Genomic DNA, 17,132 nt, shown 5'->3' with positions numbered 1-17,132 from the left:
AGCCCCCACTGTCCCCCCACACAACAGTCACTCTCACACACACACACACACACACAATCCTGCCACCACCTGCTACAACCCCTTGCGACGTTGAGTGCCATTTTGATGTGTCTCTAATGGCGGCATTTCGCCTTTGTTTCCCTTTATATTGCGGCTTTTATTGTTTTTCATGTGGTTTTTCAGCTTTTCCTTTTCCACACACGCAGACATATGCATGCTCTATATATATATATATATATATTTATACGATATATAGTTTGCTGAAAATCGGTTATACACAAAAAAATAAGAATAAACAAAAAAATTACGACCCAGAGCAGGCCAGGCCAAACGGAACCAGCGATGGGACCCCAACGATAAGAAAGCAATTTCAGCTAAAGTCCGCTGGGGCCTGGCATTGTATCAGCTCCTAACTAGCTTTAACTTCAGTCGCCTGAAGTTGACATGGAACAAATAGGGCATATTTAGGAGCTGGTGCAAGTTTAGCAAGGTGAAACCTACTTGACTTTGATTACAGCTTGGGTTAATATATATAGAGTTTCTTTAGAGCTGAAGGCAAACTGATTTTCCATTACTTCGGGCAAAACCTTAAAGGCTCAACTATTAGCACTGCCTAAAAATACACTCAACTATTATATATTATTGATTATAGAGTAACTTTGTAGCAAAAAGTTGAGCTTTAGCTAAAGTTTTAACATTCGTAAAGTAGAGTGTTAGGGCAATGGGAGGCAAGTGCAACTTTTCAATTTGAACTTAAAATTCTTTGAATTATTAATAATATTTGGAATAACTAAACAATTTCTCCTATCTCAAGGTCAGCTTTGAACGTCCTTTTTGCCAGCATTTCAGTTACAGAGAAATTTTAATTAAATGGCAATCCAATTATGAGCATTATCTCTAAGCCGCTTCCAACTAGCACAAATGATAATCAAGGCAAATAAGGCCGACGGCATTTTGAACATATTTGCATTGTTTTCCCTCTTAATTGGGCCTCTTAAAGGGATTTCGGGCGACTTGCATACAAAATTAATTAAACGCTGTAAACACTTTTAATTAAAAAGTACAAAAAGGCACAAAGTGACATTTTGCGATAAAGCGACCTTTGAATCTGAGATTTACTCAGAATATAATCCCAGCTTAAATACGTATATACATATCTATAGATATACATATATCTCTATATGAATGTAAATTTATACAGACTTTAATTGGCCACAGTCAATATCGAGCTATCGAGTGTAAATTAAATAGTACTTTCTGTGCATTATTTATAAACTTGTAAGTGTTTGCATTGCCATTTGTTGCTTCACACACAAGCCACAAGTCAAAGTCCATGTCAACAAATTTACAAGCTGCCTGAGAGCAATTCGATTTTTCAGAAGTACAACAATAAATTTTTATGAGATTCTGAAGTTTAATAAGAAAAAAAGAATATACATATATAACAAACAACAAAAAATAAAAACTAAAAAGTAAAAAACAAACAAGCAAGTAGTTAAAAAATCTATTACATTTTAATTAATTCAAATAATTAACCAAACTTCGATTTTCGTTCATCTAAAATAAATAATATTTTTTGAAAAAATGTATAAAATGATTTATTAAGATTAAATAAAAATAATAATAAAAAATTAAAAAATTATTTTAATAATATTATACAATAAAATAATTAATTTAATTTATTAGTTTTTTAAATTATTTTGCTCTAAATTCTTTTTAATATTTGTATTTATTTTTTAGTTTAAATGCAAAGATTATCTTATTTAAATTTAAAAAAGAAATTGATGCACAGTTTTTTATTATTTCAGTTTTATTCAGAGTAAATTTACATCATTTGGAGCTAAAAAATATTTTTTTATAAGAAAAAAATACAAAAATAATTCCATTTAATATTAAATCCTATTGATATATTGCTTTTAATTTTATTTTATGTTTGTTATTTAATTGAATTTATACTTATATACATTTTTTAAAATCTTAAACTTAAATTTAAATTTAAATTTGAACTTAAAATTTTTAATTGAAATTGCATTAAAAATTTACATTTTTAAGTTACAAATGTACGCAATCTTTTAGTGTAATGCATATTTAAAATAAACTGGCTTAGCTTAAGAAAACATCAGTAGTAATATATCAAAAATAAAAAAAATAAATTGAAAATTATTTGCAAAACAAAAACTTGCAGTGATATAAATACTAAATTCAATAGACTATAAATAAAGTAAAACTGGTTCTGCAATAATCTAGAAAAATTTGCATTTTTAAGATATGAAGAATTAAACTGAGAAAGCTTGAGAATTACACGAAGGAAAAAGTGTAAAGTAAAGTGAAATGAATATTTAATGTTATTATAGATAGAAAAAATGAGATGCTTAAGCTAAGCACACATTTGCATTACAAATAGTATTTATAAATATGTATAATTAAATATTTATGCCCCACTCGGGCTGTTGCCAAAGTTAACCGAAAGCTATCCTTGGCTCCACTTGCGAACGAATGGCGAATTGACGTGGTCAGTGGGCAGTAGGCAGAGGGAGGCGGTAGGCGGTAGGCGGTGCCAGTGTCACTGATGTCGGTAAATGTCCTGACCAAATTGTGTTGACTTTGTCGTTCAGGCGTCATTAACTGCAATGACCAAGTCATTTGAATGGCCTACAGCATGCGAGTGACGGCTAGACAGACGGCGGTTGCCACTAGGGGGAGAGGGAGGCAGAGAGAGGGAGGGAGAGCGAGAGGTGCCGGGTCAAAGGTTGCTCATGGCATGCGAAGGCGTGACACGCGCGACTTCCGATATGCTCGCCATTCGCCAATGGGAACAAGGTCGAGCGCAATTACAACTCTGGCATATTTAAGTACAATATAATGAAAGCGCTGCACGCGGCTCTGGCTTGGAGTCAGCCCAATCCAATTGAGTTGCAGTCAGGATTTGGTTTTAACGATGTATTATTACTGCCAGCCAGGCAGCCAGCCAAGCCAGCCCGCTCGCTGCTGTTTGCATATCAAATTCAAAATGATCAGGTGCAAACATGAATTGCTTCAGGTGTGTGTGGGGCCATGGTGGGATGGCCGTTACCGTTTAGGTGCCGCATAGCCGAGCGGCGCTAAAAAACGGCAGAAAATCAATAAGAGGCAGGCGCCGCCAAGGCACTTGGCAACAGGCAACCAAATTCCAAATCCAACAAATTTTTACCTGCAAAGCCGACAAGTGTGTATCTGTATCTGAGTGTGTTAGTCCATCTCTCTCTCTCTCTTTCTCTCTCTCTCTCTCTCTCTGTATGTGTGTGTGTGTATTTGATAACTTAATTGAAATACATGGCAAGTGTATCGCTGGTGCCGAGCCAAAAAAGTGTCTTGCCGGATTTATGGACAAACAAGCGAGTTGGCCATGGTCAAGAGGTTTGCTGCAGCTGGATAAATCATCGACAGGAGCAGCAGCTGCAGCAGCCCATAAAAATATGTATATTTCCAAAAACATACAAATACTACATATGCATAAACAAATTTATATCTTTCTCTCTATCTCTCTCTCAGCCTAGCCTTGGGCATGGGCATGGGCGTGGGCGTGGGCGTGGGCGTGTTTCCTTTTGTGTTATGGTTTTGTACTACTTTCCTCTATTTTCGTAGCATTAGTACTTTGTGTGTACCACAATTTGGCCGAAAATTTGAAACTGCAACTGGAACGAGCCTGTAGAGGTGGGGGGCGCTCAGCATGGGGGTGTGGCAAATGAGTGCTGTGTAGATACTGCCGCTTAAAACGATTTGCATTTGCCGCCAACATTTTATCTGCAATTTTGAGTGTGACAACAATTTGGAAGAGCGCCATCACCCAAATAGCTAAGTCCCCCTCGCCGTCGCCCCCTCCAGGCCGAGCACTCGAGTCGACTCGACTGGCTTGGAAAATACTGTGAGTGGAAAGTAAGGGAAAATGCGGAACACTTTCAAAGTTTTCGATAGCTGATATATACATATATAATATGGAATAATATAGTGCTATTATTCAGATAGGCAAATCGATTTGATTTTGTCATTCTACTTTGTCGTGTTTTCCTAAACGTTTTTCTGTCAAAGTTTAAGTCTGTCTTTCTTCTTAGTTTATTTAAACTTTGACAAGTTCATTTTCATTTATAGTCTTTTCAAGCACTATTAAAAATATAAAAGAAAAATTTGGGATTTATTGAAATGTAGATGATCATAGTATATGTATATTCAATATACAATATATTATAGCTTATTATTATTTATTTTATTTTATTTTATTTTATTTTATTTTATTTTTTTAAGAACTTTATTTTAAATGAAAATCCAACTCTAAATAGCTTCTATAATTCCATTGAAAATAGTTTTAACTTTGCTGAGTATCTCGCAGTCGACTATAACCGAGGGTTCTTAAGTCCCTTCCATATTATTTTAGCGCATTTTACATGCTTTGGCAAAGTGCAGCTTAATATAATCGTATTATGCATCTTGGCTATGACAAAAATCCACTAAAAACGTTTGGCACCCATCTAGGAAAAGAAATGGCGTTTGCCTTTTTTTTCTTTTGTGGGGGCTGGGGACATCTTGGTGCACTTGGTGGCTGCACATCAGGAGGCGGAAAGTCGCATTTCGTTTTCATTTGGCTGGAAACTGCCTCAAGACCCTGACCTCTGATTTAAAAGATACTCTGCACTATATCCATCCCGCCTGGTTGCACTTACACACACACATGAACACATGAACACATGAAATGCTTGCATGCTTTTTGAGGAATGCAAAACCCAGAGAACTGGAATATGTGCACTGAATAGTCCTCTATTTGTGGCAAAGTTTTTCCATACACGGGCATGCATCATACTTTCGTCTACACACACACACACATGCATATTTACGTATTTGTTTGGAACATTTGCAAAGTTTTGCGCATTTCGTTTAGGCAGGCCAAAATGTAATTTATTATGGCCAAAATGTGATGTGATTTTTAGAAACAAGCATTACCAGAGTTGTGCAATGCAAATCACAACTTTATCTAACAGTAAAATGCTTTAAATTTGGTAAATCTCACGCCAATGAACCAAAAGAACAAGTTCACTTTACAGAAATGAGCTTTAATAATTGAATTAGTTCATAAATATTTTTTTAAAATAAAAAATAAAATAAAATGTAAAATATGTACGAGCTCAGTTAAAATAATGAAGAAAGAATTAAATTCATTTTAAGTAAACTTTTATAAGATGTAAAAAAAAGTTTGTAAAAGTTTTTATTTGAAAATAATGATTTTTTTTTCTTTATCTTTTCCGTTTATTTTTGATGTGTTTTCTGCTTTCATTTTATTTTTTAATAAATTTGCAAAGAAAGAGACAAGTGTTCGCAAATGAACTAGTTCACTTTAAAAATATTCGCATTAAGTTTTAAGCAAACTTTTCAGAATATAATAAAAAGAAATTTTGCAAAATTTGTTATTAGCGACTTGATTTATTTTCTTTTATAATATTATCATTGTATAATGCGAACAAGCAAAAGTTACATTCTTTTCTTTACTCACTCTCTCTCTCTCTTTCTCGTTCTTTCTCTCATTCTCTCTGCCGCGCCTGGCATGGCAAAAGTTCAGCAGCAGCTGACAAAGTTCACACCAAGTGACCAAAGTTGGCCAATCTCGCGTCACGTTCTGGCAATTGAGAATGCGACATGCTAATTAGTGAGAGGCACTTGCGAAATGCACTCCCCACGCTTTACATTTATCGCCCCAACTCGTTTCCACTCACGACGGCTTCTTATGTCCCCATAATAATTTAATGCGTTTTCATGTTTGTTTCTAGCCTTGCTGTAAAACGCAAGCGAATCGCTGCTGTAAAGCTGTTTGCTAGCACGCACACACACACACACGCACGCAAGCACACACATTCGCAGTAATACTCGCACTCGCACTCGCACTTGCACTCTCACTCTCACACTTACTTATTCACTCAACGTCTCTTGCGTTCGCAGGACCTCTCTCTTTGTCTTTGCCACAATTTCGCCACTGAAAATGACGCATACGAAAATTATGGGCTCTGCAATGTACCAAGAATTTGGCGTGTTTGGCTTTGTCGCCTGCTGTTGCTGTTGTTGTTGTTGTTGTTGTTGCGGTTGTTTTGGCATTTTCATGCCAACATCATTTTGCTTGCAGCCTCCACTGACTCCGCCACTGCTCGCTGCTCGCTGCTGGCTGCGCAGTCGGTCGCCGCTGTGCCCAAAGTCACGTAGCCAGGGCGAGTTTTACATTTTCATTATGCCTGTTTAAAAATGTTGAGCGCAGCCCGCTTGACGCGAGGCGAACGGGTTACACAGGGAGGGGTTGACCGTCTGCCCGCTGGGCGCCTGCTGCGAATTGGGGCCACAACAAACTGCAGCCAGCAGCTCCAGCCCCAGTCCCAGTCCCAGCCAGTGTAACGGTACCTTTTCCGTACGTAATTGCCCAAAAAAGGTGCTGACGACACTTTACAGTTTTTGCTGCTGCTGCGGCTGCTGCTGCTGCTCCAATAAACTGAGGCCGAGCATCCGGCGAAATCAAAACTGAACTTCAGCCGCAGCTGTCGCTACTGCCGCTGCTTCTGCCACTGCGACTGCCGCGATGAAGCTTTCACTGAAACCCAATTAAGTTAACAAATACGAGCAGGCAGAGAGCTGATGCATGAGACATGTGGCTGTGGAGGACATCGACAACTGACAGACACACCTGTGTGCGTTCACCTGTGCCCCTCTCCTCTCTCTCTCTCTCTTTGTCGCATTCATATCGCGCAAATCCATCAATGTCAGCGCGATACGGGCAGCGCTTCAATTATGCCATAAATCGCAGTCGGGCAGGATTTTCTTAATTTTTAAATGCATTTGAATTTGCATTTTGTTTTTCGTTTGGCTTTACCATTTAGGCATGCATTTGTTGCATTTTCATTTGTTTTCTAGTTCTCATAAAGTTTGTTTTGCTTTTTCGCTGCTGCTGCAGTTGTTGCAGTCTCGCTTAGCAATAAAATTTATGTGCAATGTTCAAAGTCCAACGGTCACTCGGTCGCGTACACAGGCACACAAACGCATGCATACGCACACTCACTCTCACGCACACACATACACGTACATATATGCGTCAATAAAACACACGCAAATGCAAGAAGAGAACAAACTTACAGAGGACAGCAGAACAACAACAAAAACTTGAGCTATTTTCAACAGTGACGAAAACACAGCGAGCCAAAGCAAAATGCCGAAGAACGTGAAGGGGTGAAGCCAGAAGGCGAATAAAAAGAAAAAAGAACAAAAACAAAAACAAGTGCAAATACAAATATAATAAACAAGGCAACGCACAGTCTCGCAGTGTTAGGGAGAAAGACAGAGATAGAGATAGAGATAGAGAGTGTGTGTTAGCGGGGAGCCCTGATACACTGACTGAGCGCGATTAGCAAAACTTTTAATACAATTCGAAAATAGGGGGCGGGGCGGGCAGAGCGACAAATTGGGGGCTGTGAACTAATCTCAAATAAGTGAACCGAAAGTGAAATTGGATTCTCGTTGCTCAGGGCTCCTGTTGCTGGGAAAATGTTGGGCACACACACACACACACACATACTTATATACACATGCATATTTAATGTATTGAGTTTGCAACAGTTTATAAAGTTTTTCATGCTTATTTGCTCGAAATAAATGCCTAGCTTAAAAGCGTTGAAAATTTGCTGAGTTCGCTTGAAAATATGCTCAAGTGATTGAGGTCAAAAGTACACAAACTAATGAGCAACGTATGTATTTGTATGTATTTATACATATGCAGGTATATGTGTATGTATGTATATATGCTTATAGTGCATTTGTTAAGTACATTGATTACGTCTAGTTCTCATCCACACAAATCATCGTGCAATCTGACATTCGCTTATGATAATTTATCGAGGTTTTTATTTACACACATGAGGGTGTGTGAGTGTGTGTGTGCATAGATCATTTAATGATTGGCTCAATTAGACTGGTTAACAGTTATGTAGGTGCACACGCTCAGCACGTGATACAGCCAGACACGTAAATTTACCGTCTATCACCATATTCAGTATTTAAGTGCAATTTATGGCGAGAGAGAGAGAGAGAGAGAGAGTGATTGAGGGGGAGAGCGAGGGAGCAAGAGCATTCTTGCAGTGCGCCCCAAGTGCTAGATGAACCCGTTCCCTGCCGCCAATCAAACTGCAAAATGCATTGAACCTGTTTGCGCTAGCCCCTTTTCGCTGTTATCTCCTTCGCCTTCGCTTTCATTGCCAAGATGCAGCGAACGGCGCGTCGCTCCCCCTTTCTATTAGCATGCGACGTATGCCCCTCTGCTCCCATGCAGCTTCATCTTCGTCATCTTTGGCGATCACTCGCCCAGCGCGTGCTCGCTCTGTTAGCAGCAGCATCAACCGCAGCAGCAACAAAAAAGAGACAGCAACAATTCTAACCATCTATGGGGGTCTTTCAGCGTCTGTGTCTGGCGCTCACTTTGCTTCTTCTTCTTCGTGGTTGTGTGCTTTTATTATATTTATTTTATTTTCATTTGTGAGAGAGTTTAACAATGTTGAGAAATGCCAACGTGTCAAGCACGATTAGACGGCGACGACGACGGCAACGTCGACGGTGACATCGACGTAAGCAAAAGCAGCAGCAACAGATCACCATGTATACAGTTAGCTTTTACATAAACATGCAGACACACATGAGTGTTTGTACAAGTATGTGTTTGTATGTCTCAACATGCAATTATTAATTGTGATCTTTAAAGTTGTGTACGTGCTCACACACATGTGCTCACACCTCCCCCTACTTTTTGCCTATGTAACATTTCCACTTTAGTTGCTCTAGTGTCATCTATGTACATCAAAATGTGTTTCGATCGTAAAATAAATTGATTTGTTGCCTGGTGATAAGCAGCGAGTCACTGGAATTAGTTTTAATTGCACGCGCGGCTTTGCCCCTTACAAAATCATATGCGTGTGTGTGTGTAAAGGCAGAGACCAACAGCAAACAAATATTGAGTACAAAGTCCACCGCCGGCTCGCACTGCTGCAGCTGACGTCACTTGCTGAGGCAGAGGAGCGTCTCAGTTACTTTATTCGCGCATCGTATGGCACTTGTTCGTTTCTCTGCCTTCGATTTGTTTGTACCGTTCATAATATTTTCAATTATGGCGATTTATCAACAACCACAACAAACGGAGAACGGCAAACGACAAGCGACAGACGACAAACGGCATACAGCAAATGCCAAAGACACCAAAACACAAACATAACATACATATAAGCAAAAGCAAAACCAAAAGCATCGTGAGCGATCGCCAAGAGCAACAACACAAACAACATTAACACTCACGCAGTGTGTGCGAGTCCAAAGTCCAAACGGCATTTCAGAGACCCGAGTCCAAAGTCCATCGAATGCAATGGTCGGGTTTTCTGCTCATCCGGCCAGCATGTTGTGCGAGTCATCGCCCCCCTCCACCGCAAACAAGCTATACCTTCAACAACTATACTTTACACTAGTTTACAATTTTGTTTGTGTTTGCTCTTGCTGCGGCTGCGGCTGCTGCTGCTGCTGCTGAGAGCGAAACGATGACTCTGTTACTCTCTTTTGGCAGCAACACTTGTTTTTTGCTTGCTCCGTATTGTTTACCTTCTGTGAATGCTTGTAATGTTGTTGGTCTGTCTCTCTTGCTTCCTCTCTCTCTCTCTCTGTTGACTCTGGCTCTCTTAAGATGTGGGCTCTTGAAACTCTTAAAACATGCGGCCGCCCGTCTGTTGATTGCATGTAAAAAAGTTAATAACTTGAAAACAGCAGCGACTGTTGCTGCTGTTGCTGCTGCTGTTGATTTAACGGACTAAATAAAAAAACACAGAGACAGCAACAAACAAGCATTTTATGGTATTTATATATATGTACATATTTATTATATATATATCTGTATATATACATGTATTACGAAATGCAATAAATGCCAAATTGTGACTGTGACGGCCCCGTGGGGCAATATTTTCATTTCAATTTGTGTCACCTTCGGGGCACTGTTCAATTTTCGAATTTGATAGGAATCACTGCAGCTGCTGCTACTGCTGTGTAGCTGCCGTTGACGTCATACGCCCACTCAGTGGGCGTGGCTGTATACAATCTTGGTACAAATTTTACACAAATTATATGCATCTTTTGTTATCGGCCTCCTTAACCACAATTCCAGTCACAAACAGAAATACACACACACAAACACACACACAATTACATATGCATAGTAGCATACATACACACACAGATGTCGCCGGCTTTTGTTAAGAGAGGAAAAAAATAAGTTCACGTTTCCCATTTGCCTTTGATACGATTCGCATTTTATTTAATTTTAGCGAAACGAAACGAACAAAATACACAACTTGTGGACTTTGCACCTACGTTAGCGCCGTCGCCGTCGGCGTCGCAGTCGACGCTATTGTATTGAATGGATTTAGCATTTTTGCTAGTTGCCACGTTTCGCGCTTAAACAAAATTCGTGTAAAAATAAAAAAATAGCACTGCCAAAATGCTTTATAATTGTATGTAGTACATAGAAATAAACGAGCCATAGGCTAAAGATTTAAGCAGAAATTAAATTTCCGAAATTTTCTAAATTTTATTGAATTTTCATTTAGAACATTTTCGCTTTGAACGGAGCAGCTATAAATAAAACTGATTCGCATATTTGTAAACGCAAATACATTTGTATGTATGTGTTTCTGTGAGTGTGTGTAGCTTTCCTTACGACATGCGGCGAATTGAACTGAAGAACATTTGAACATCAATTTGAATTCGCCCTAAGCTGGTATGCAAATGAAGCTAAGCTTTAACTGTTTGCTAAGCAGGAAACGCGTCAAAATGTTAACAGAATATATACTATAAATTTAAAAAATATATTATAATTGTATCAAATCAGGTTAATATATACGTGCTAAAGTTAAGTCATTAAACCTGTGATTTAAACCAAATTCAAATTCTTTTAATGTTAATGTGAATCATTATTACATATTATTTACTTATGGGGTTTTTGATATGGGATTATTCCAACTCATCTTGCTGCACATCGACGACGATTAACTCTCAATTACAGTTTTCTTTTTTCATGGCAAATTTTCCAATCAAAAGTTCAGTCATTCAGTTAACGATTCATCGTGAATGCGACTTCAACAATCAACTAATTAAGCTGCCAAATGCCGTTGACAGTTGCCTTGCGGTGACTGCTGCAAGCGGGAGAGACAGAGACAGAGACAGACAGAGAGAGAGAGAGAGACGTAGAGGGGAGGCTGACTTGGATTGTATCTCACTGGCGAATGCAATTAATTAAACATAATCCAGTTAGCAGATCGATTTACATGCAGCTTCACTTGGCAAGCGACAGCGCTTTGCCTCGGCCACTTGTAGCTCAAGTCTCAATCTCAATTTGAATCACAGCCGCATGCCGTCTCTCTGCCCCGCGTCGCCCTCGGGCTTTTTCTCTTTGTTGTCTTCGTCATCTGCGGCGGATGTGGAAGTGTCACCCAGGCCAACGCATCCGATACAGACCGCATCGCATTCAGGGTCGCTCCTAGGGGGGTCACAGTTTCTTGTTGTTGTCGTCGATGTTGTTGTTGTTGTTGTTGTTGTTATTGCCGTTGCGTGGGAACGTAGCACGTCGCACCGTATCAATTTATTGGTATTTGAAGGGGAAGCCAGCCACTTGAGATGCGTTGCTAACCAAAATGTATGCACCAAATGAAGCCCCTCGAGAACCTATGTCAAAGGTCTGAGACAATGAAAATGTTGAAGATGTTGAACATTTTTACACATGACTGACTATTATTTGGCTACAGAGAATTTACTTAATTACTGCCAAGTTTATAGCAATGCTAATGCTAATTCTAATGATAATGTTAATGCTAATGGTAATAATATTATTGGGATACAGTAACTTTTTGTAGTTGCTACGATGGTATTTGACTGAGTTGTAAGCAATGCTAATGCTAATACTAATGCTAATGTACTAATGATAATGAAAGCAATAAAGCTCATGATGAGCCTAATGCCAATGGTAATGTAAATGTTAATATAATGCTAATGCCATGCTAGTGCTAATGCTAATGCTAATGCTAATGCAATGCTGATGCTAATGCGAATGCTGATGCTAATGCTAATGCTGATGCTAATACTAATACTAGTGCTAATGCAAATGCTAATGCTAATGCGATAATTCTAATACCAATGCTAATGGTAATCCTAATGCTAATACTTTTAGTAATGCGGAAGCCTATTCTTATACCTATGCCGACCCTAATGCTAATGCTAATGCTAATGCTTATTCTTACGCTAATTTGAAGGTATGCTCTTGTTACTAAGGCTAATGGTAATGACAATGATACTGCAAGGAATAATGACAATAATAATAATGATGCTAATGCTAATGGTTGAGTTAATTCTTAACACTTATTCTACTGCTTATGTTTTGTCTTTGTACATTATGCGAATTATGGCAGTGATAATAATAATAGTAAACAAGAGTGTATTTAATACTTAACTCGAGTCTAACTTAAATGTTCCATTTAAAAACCCATAAAAACGCGTTCCTGCCAACAGCTGAGTGGGAATACGCCCGCTCGGGTTGCTGCCACAAGTTTTTGGTTTGTGCTCTCGCATCAGCGCACATTTCGCCATGTTTATTGCCAGAGCTAATTCCAGCCACGCCCACACAAACACAGACAAACACACACACACAGACATACATGCATACGCAAAAGTTCATCTGAAATTCTGCGGCTGTCTAATTGGAAAGTGAAAATGTGCGAGGCGCTGACGCGTGACTCCTTGGGAGCAACTTGTTGCCTTGGCCACCTAGCTACCCACCTGGCTGGCTGGCTGGCTGGCTGGCTACGTGGCTACCTGGCGGCATGCCTCTTGGCGCAGAAGTTGCCTCATTATGCAAAGTGCTTCTTGGCTGGAGGATGGGCCATGGGGTAAGGCAGGGAATGGGGATTAGGGGCGTGGCTGTTGACTGCGTTGACATAACTAAGAAATTTGTTGCTGGAATTTGTGTGAGCTTTGCGAATTTCATTTAATTTTGCTTCGTATTTCTGTTTTTTTTTTTCCTCTTTGCTGACCCAAGCGTGGGCTGTGGAGGAGCGTGAGCGGGGGCAGAGGGGTCTGTGCCTGGCTGGATTGCTGTTATATTAAACCGACAACATCGTCAACTGGTTGACTATGTTGATTTGTTAGCCGTGCTACCCATTAGTGGCCTGCACTCACAGGGTATGATGGACTACGAGAAATATTGAATTACATTTTTGTATTTTCAATTCTACTACAATAAAAAATTATATTGAATTTGAAAGAGTTTTTTTTTATTTTTATTCTTATTTTTATTTTTTAATTTTACAGGATATATATAGTTTGATCTTCTTGTTTCTTTGGGCTTTGGTTTTTGTTGCTGCTGTTGCCGTTGTCAACGCTGACGTGCAGCAAACATTTGAATTTGTTCCATTCGCAATGATGGCACGCTCATTGCATAAGCAAATATTTCGAGGCCCACCCACCCACACACACATCCTCCCACCCACACAACCCCATGCTCACATGCTGCCAGACGCAGTTGCTGTTGCTGTCATAGCAACGCTGTTGTATTTGACAAACCCACAGACAGGACAACTGACAGGACATTGTCGACATGGTCCCCACTCGCAGCAGCTCGCAGCTCGCAGCTCCTAGCGCTGTTTGCCGCTGACAGTGGCGCTGTCAAGCTGAGCTGATAAGCTTCTCAAGCGATTAGGTTGCCTGCTCTGCTGCTGCCTCTGCTTATTCTTCTTCTATTTGGCTCTTTTTTCTGATTCCCTAAGCAATCAGTTTGCAAACAAGTCCACGGATTTCTGCGTGCAATTAATAGATACAAATGTATCTGAAACTGTTGCTGCAATAAATTTGCGAGCGTCTTTACTAAACCAACATATTGGGAATTTGCTCTACGGGTATAGAATTTATAGATGTACAATAGATATTTATCTATCAATAAAACCAGTCTATCAGCTATATATATTTATATTCTATAGATGATAAATCAGGGAAGGATACATAAAATAGTTGTGCAGAGAGCTAAGAAATCAGCTTGACTGAACGAAATATAATTAATTTATAGGGTAACTTACATTGAGTTTACTTATAGGGCTATAAACCTCGTATGTCATTGAGTTAATCAATCAGCTTGATTGAGGAACCAGGCTTAAGATGAGAAAGTTGGAAATTTATAGAATTTATCCAAATACTCTAAATGCAAAATGGTTAAAATATGAACGTCAATCATCAATCATCAATCAATTCGCATCAGGTTCCAATACCTCCTGATCAAGTATTGGAGTCTGATGGCAATAGATTAGCTCATTTTTCCACTATATGTTAAGGGAGAATTTATTTACAACTGTCTGCGCTATAAAGCTATGCATAGACTCAATCAATCAGCATGATTGATGTGTAAAGCAGCGGCTAAATGGTATGAGATGTAAAGCTCAAATTGACAGAGAGTTGAAAATTGACAAAATGCAAACTTAAGCCAAATTTCTAGCTATAAGTTGTGCAAAATAGTAAATCAATCAGCCTGATTGACGAGTAATACATTAGACAAACGCTAGGGTGTAGTAAAGGGAAACTCATGGATAATAAAATCTCGTTAGCTAATAAGCTAAGACATATACATATATATCTATATACATGTATATCTACGATATATTCAACCTCCAACCTCTCTAAGCTCTCAACTAATTCCATTCGAAATTCTTGCACTTTTGCAGGTGTGTCACGGTCTGGGCATCATATGTGAGATGCAGTACTTTGGCCTGGAGCCATGGACGCCCAACCAGAAGGAGTCACGCACACGGCAATGGTACAATCTGAGGAATCGGCTGCATGGCGACAGTGGCAGCGGCAATGGTGACCAACTGATGCTGGCGCTGCGCGTCAAGTTCTGGGTGCCGGTGCACAGCATCCTGCAGGAGAGTGTGCGGAATCTGTTCTACATGCAGGCGCGCCGGGATTTGCTGGAGGCGCGCCTGTGCGCCCACGACTGGAGCAATGCGGCGAAGCTGGCGGCGCTGCTCTGCCAGGCGGACGGGCTGCGCTTCAATGAGCAGTCGCTGCGCGCCGAGTGCCCCATGCGCATGCGCCGCGAGCTGGCGCAGCAGCAGCTGGCCCAGCAGCAGCAGCAGAAGCTGGAGCAGCAGCGCAAGGAGAAGGAGCACGTGCTGAGCTTCAAGAAGCGCCGCTTGTCCAAACAGAAGTCCGTGGAGCACATCGAGTGCTGCACGCTGTCGGCGCCAGCCAGCTCTGTCCCCAGCAACAGTGGCAACAATTTACAGCCATCGCCATCGGCCTCGGTGTCGGCATCCGCCTCCAGCTCGAGCAGCCCGAGCAACAGCAGCAGCAGCCATTCGGGTCTGGACGAGCGCCTGGCCAGCAATCCGCTGCGCATGTACGAGGAGTACATAATCCTGCCCAGCGCCACAGACAAGGACAGCGACAACGAGCCGCCCGCCGACTTCTTGCGACAGATTGCCACCGAGCACAGCAAGCTGGCCAAGCTGCCCATGACCCCCAAGGCGGCCAAGTACTGGCTGCTGCAGGGCATCCAGGAGCTGAGCGGCTACGGCGAGGAGCTATTCAGCGGCGTCACCACCAACGAGAGCGCCACGCCCTGCGACATTGCAGTGGGCGCCCATGGCATCACAGTCATTCGTGGGGAAGAAAAAGAAAGGTGAGCTGAAGAACTGTGAAGGATTACTCGAGCATTAGCTTAGAGACCAGGCAGAGCAGAGCTTACACTTGACCACCCTAATATTCCATAGAGTCAATCTAAAGAATTGTTTATCTTAGCTTTCATCTTTAAGCTTTAGACCAAGCTTTTTATTCTACGCCCCAGTTCATCTTTAAAGTGAAAAAGTCCTACTTAAGAAGTGACTTAGAAAGCACATTGAAGCTTTATTCTATTTAATAAAAACTTTGCATTCGGAACGGAAAGCTCTATTAAAGGCTGCAAAATTTAACTAAAATTCGTTCCATTGAAAGCTCTATGAAAGTTCTTAAACTTAAGCTTTGCTCCTAATACTAATAACTGTCATTTATTAGACATTCCAGCTTATAGAAATATAATATTATGGTATATTAAAGTTGGCTTTTCAAATTTGAATTAGCTTCTAGTTAGTTTATACTTTATAATTGAAGATCAGTCCATGAAACCCACAAACTCCAGTTCTTTATTCTATCTACAGACGAAAAAGCTTTTCGTAATCTTTGAGCATTTACATCATGCCTAAAAGACCCCAAGAGTTTTCCTTTGAAATCTGATTATATCACAATATATAATATTATATTATATTCTGTTGTATCATACTTATTTTTCTCTTTCTCTCTCTCTCTCCTTCTCTTCCTCTGCATTCGAGCAGCATCCCATTCAGTGCCATTGCCGCTGCAAAGTCGCTGAGACGCACCTTTAAGCTGGAGTACGTGGACGATCATAATGATCGCAAGGAGCTGGAGATAAAGCTGTCCAAGCCGCCAATTGCCGCCGGGCTGTACCGCTCGATCACCGAGCGCCATGCGTTCTATGTGTGCGACAAGGTGCGCTGCGTGGTGACGAATCAGTTTACGCGGGATCTCAAGGGCACGATTGCATCGATGTTCAAGGAGGACACCGAGCTGGGCAAGCGCTACGTGTTCGATATACAGCACACGTGCCGCGAGGTGCACGATCAGGCGCGTCGCATACTGCACGAACGCGGCGCCATGGGGGCCATCGATGTGATGGGCGGCGGCAGCTGCGACCCGGAGACGGTGGTCGGCTGTGGCGAGGGTGGTGTTGGCGATGTTGGCGGTTCCATGGCCGGCAAGATAGATTTGGCCATACGCGAGAAGGAGGCGCGTGAGGCGGCGATTGAGCGCTGCGTGGACAGCCGCATCAACGAGGCTATGCAGTGCAAGATCTGCATGGATCGGGCGATCAACACAGTGTTCAATCCGTGCTGTCACGTCATGGCCTGTGCGCAGTGTGCGGCGAGGTGAGTTCATTTGATGGCAGATGCCCCAAGCTGACTGAAACTAATTGGAATTTTCTTGTTTGCTCAAATTGTTATCTTGCA

General features: G+C 40.9%; 1 protein-coding gene and 1 long non-coding RNA gene across 2 annotated transcripts in view; one reads left to right on the top strand and one right to left on the bottom strand.

Annotated features, from left to right (window-relative positions):
• dnr1 (E3 ubiquitin-protein ligase defense repressor 1) overlaps positions 1-17,132 on the top strand; it is a 32,009-nt gene that overhangs the window by 13,514 nt on the left and 1,363 nt on the right. The window contains exons 2-3 of the mRNA XM_089469511.1: positions 14,793-15,751; positions 16,440-17,051. Of these exons, the coding sequence (XP_089325637.1) occupies positions 14,793-15,751; positions 16,440-17,051 (1,571 nt within the window). The remainder of the gene's footprint in view (positions 1-14,792; positions 15,752-16,439; positions 17,052-17,132) is intronic.
• Positions 1,898-9,839, bottom strand: LOC149268718 (uncharacterized). The gene is made up of 2 exons (XR_016270201.1): positions 9,343-9,839; positions 1,898-2,625 (listed from the first exon to the last, which is right to left on the bottom strand). It is a non-coding gene; the product is annotated as an uncharacterized LOC149268718 (long non-coding RNA).

The sequence above is a fragment of the Drosophila arizonae genome, chromosome 5, assembly GCF_054131065.1.
Source record: "Drosophila arizonae isolate 15081-1271.41 chromosome 5, UAZ_ARI_1.0, whole genome shotgun sequence".
NCBI classification, from domain to species: Eukaryota; Metazoa; Arthropoda; class Insecta; order Diptera; family Drosophilidae; genus Drosophila; species Drosophila arizonae.
This window is presented reverse-complemented; position numbering and strand designations above follow the sequence as displayed.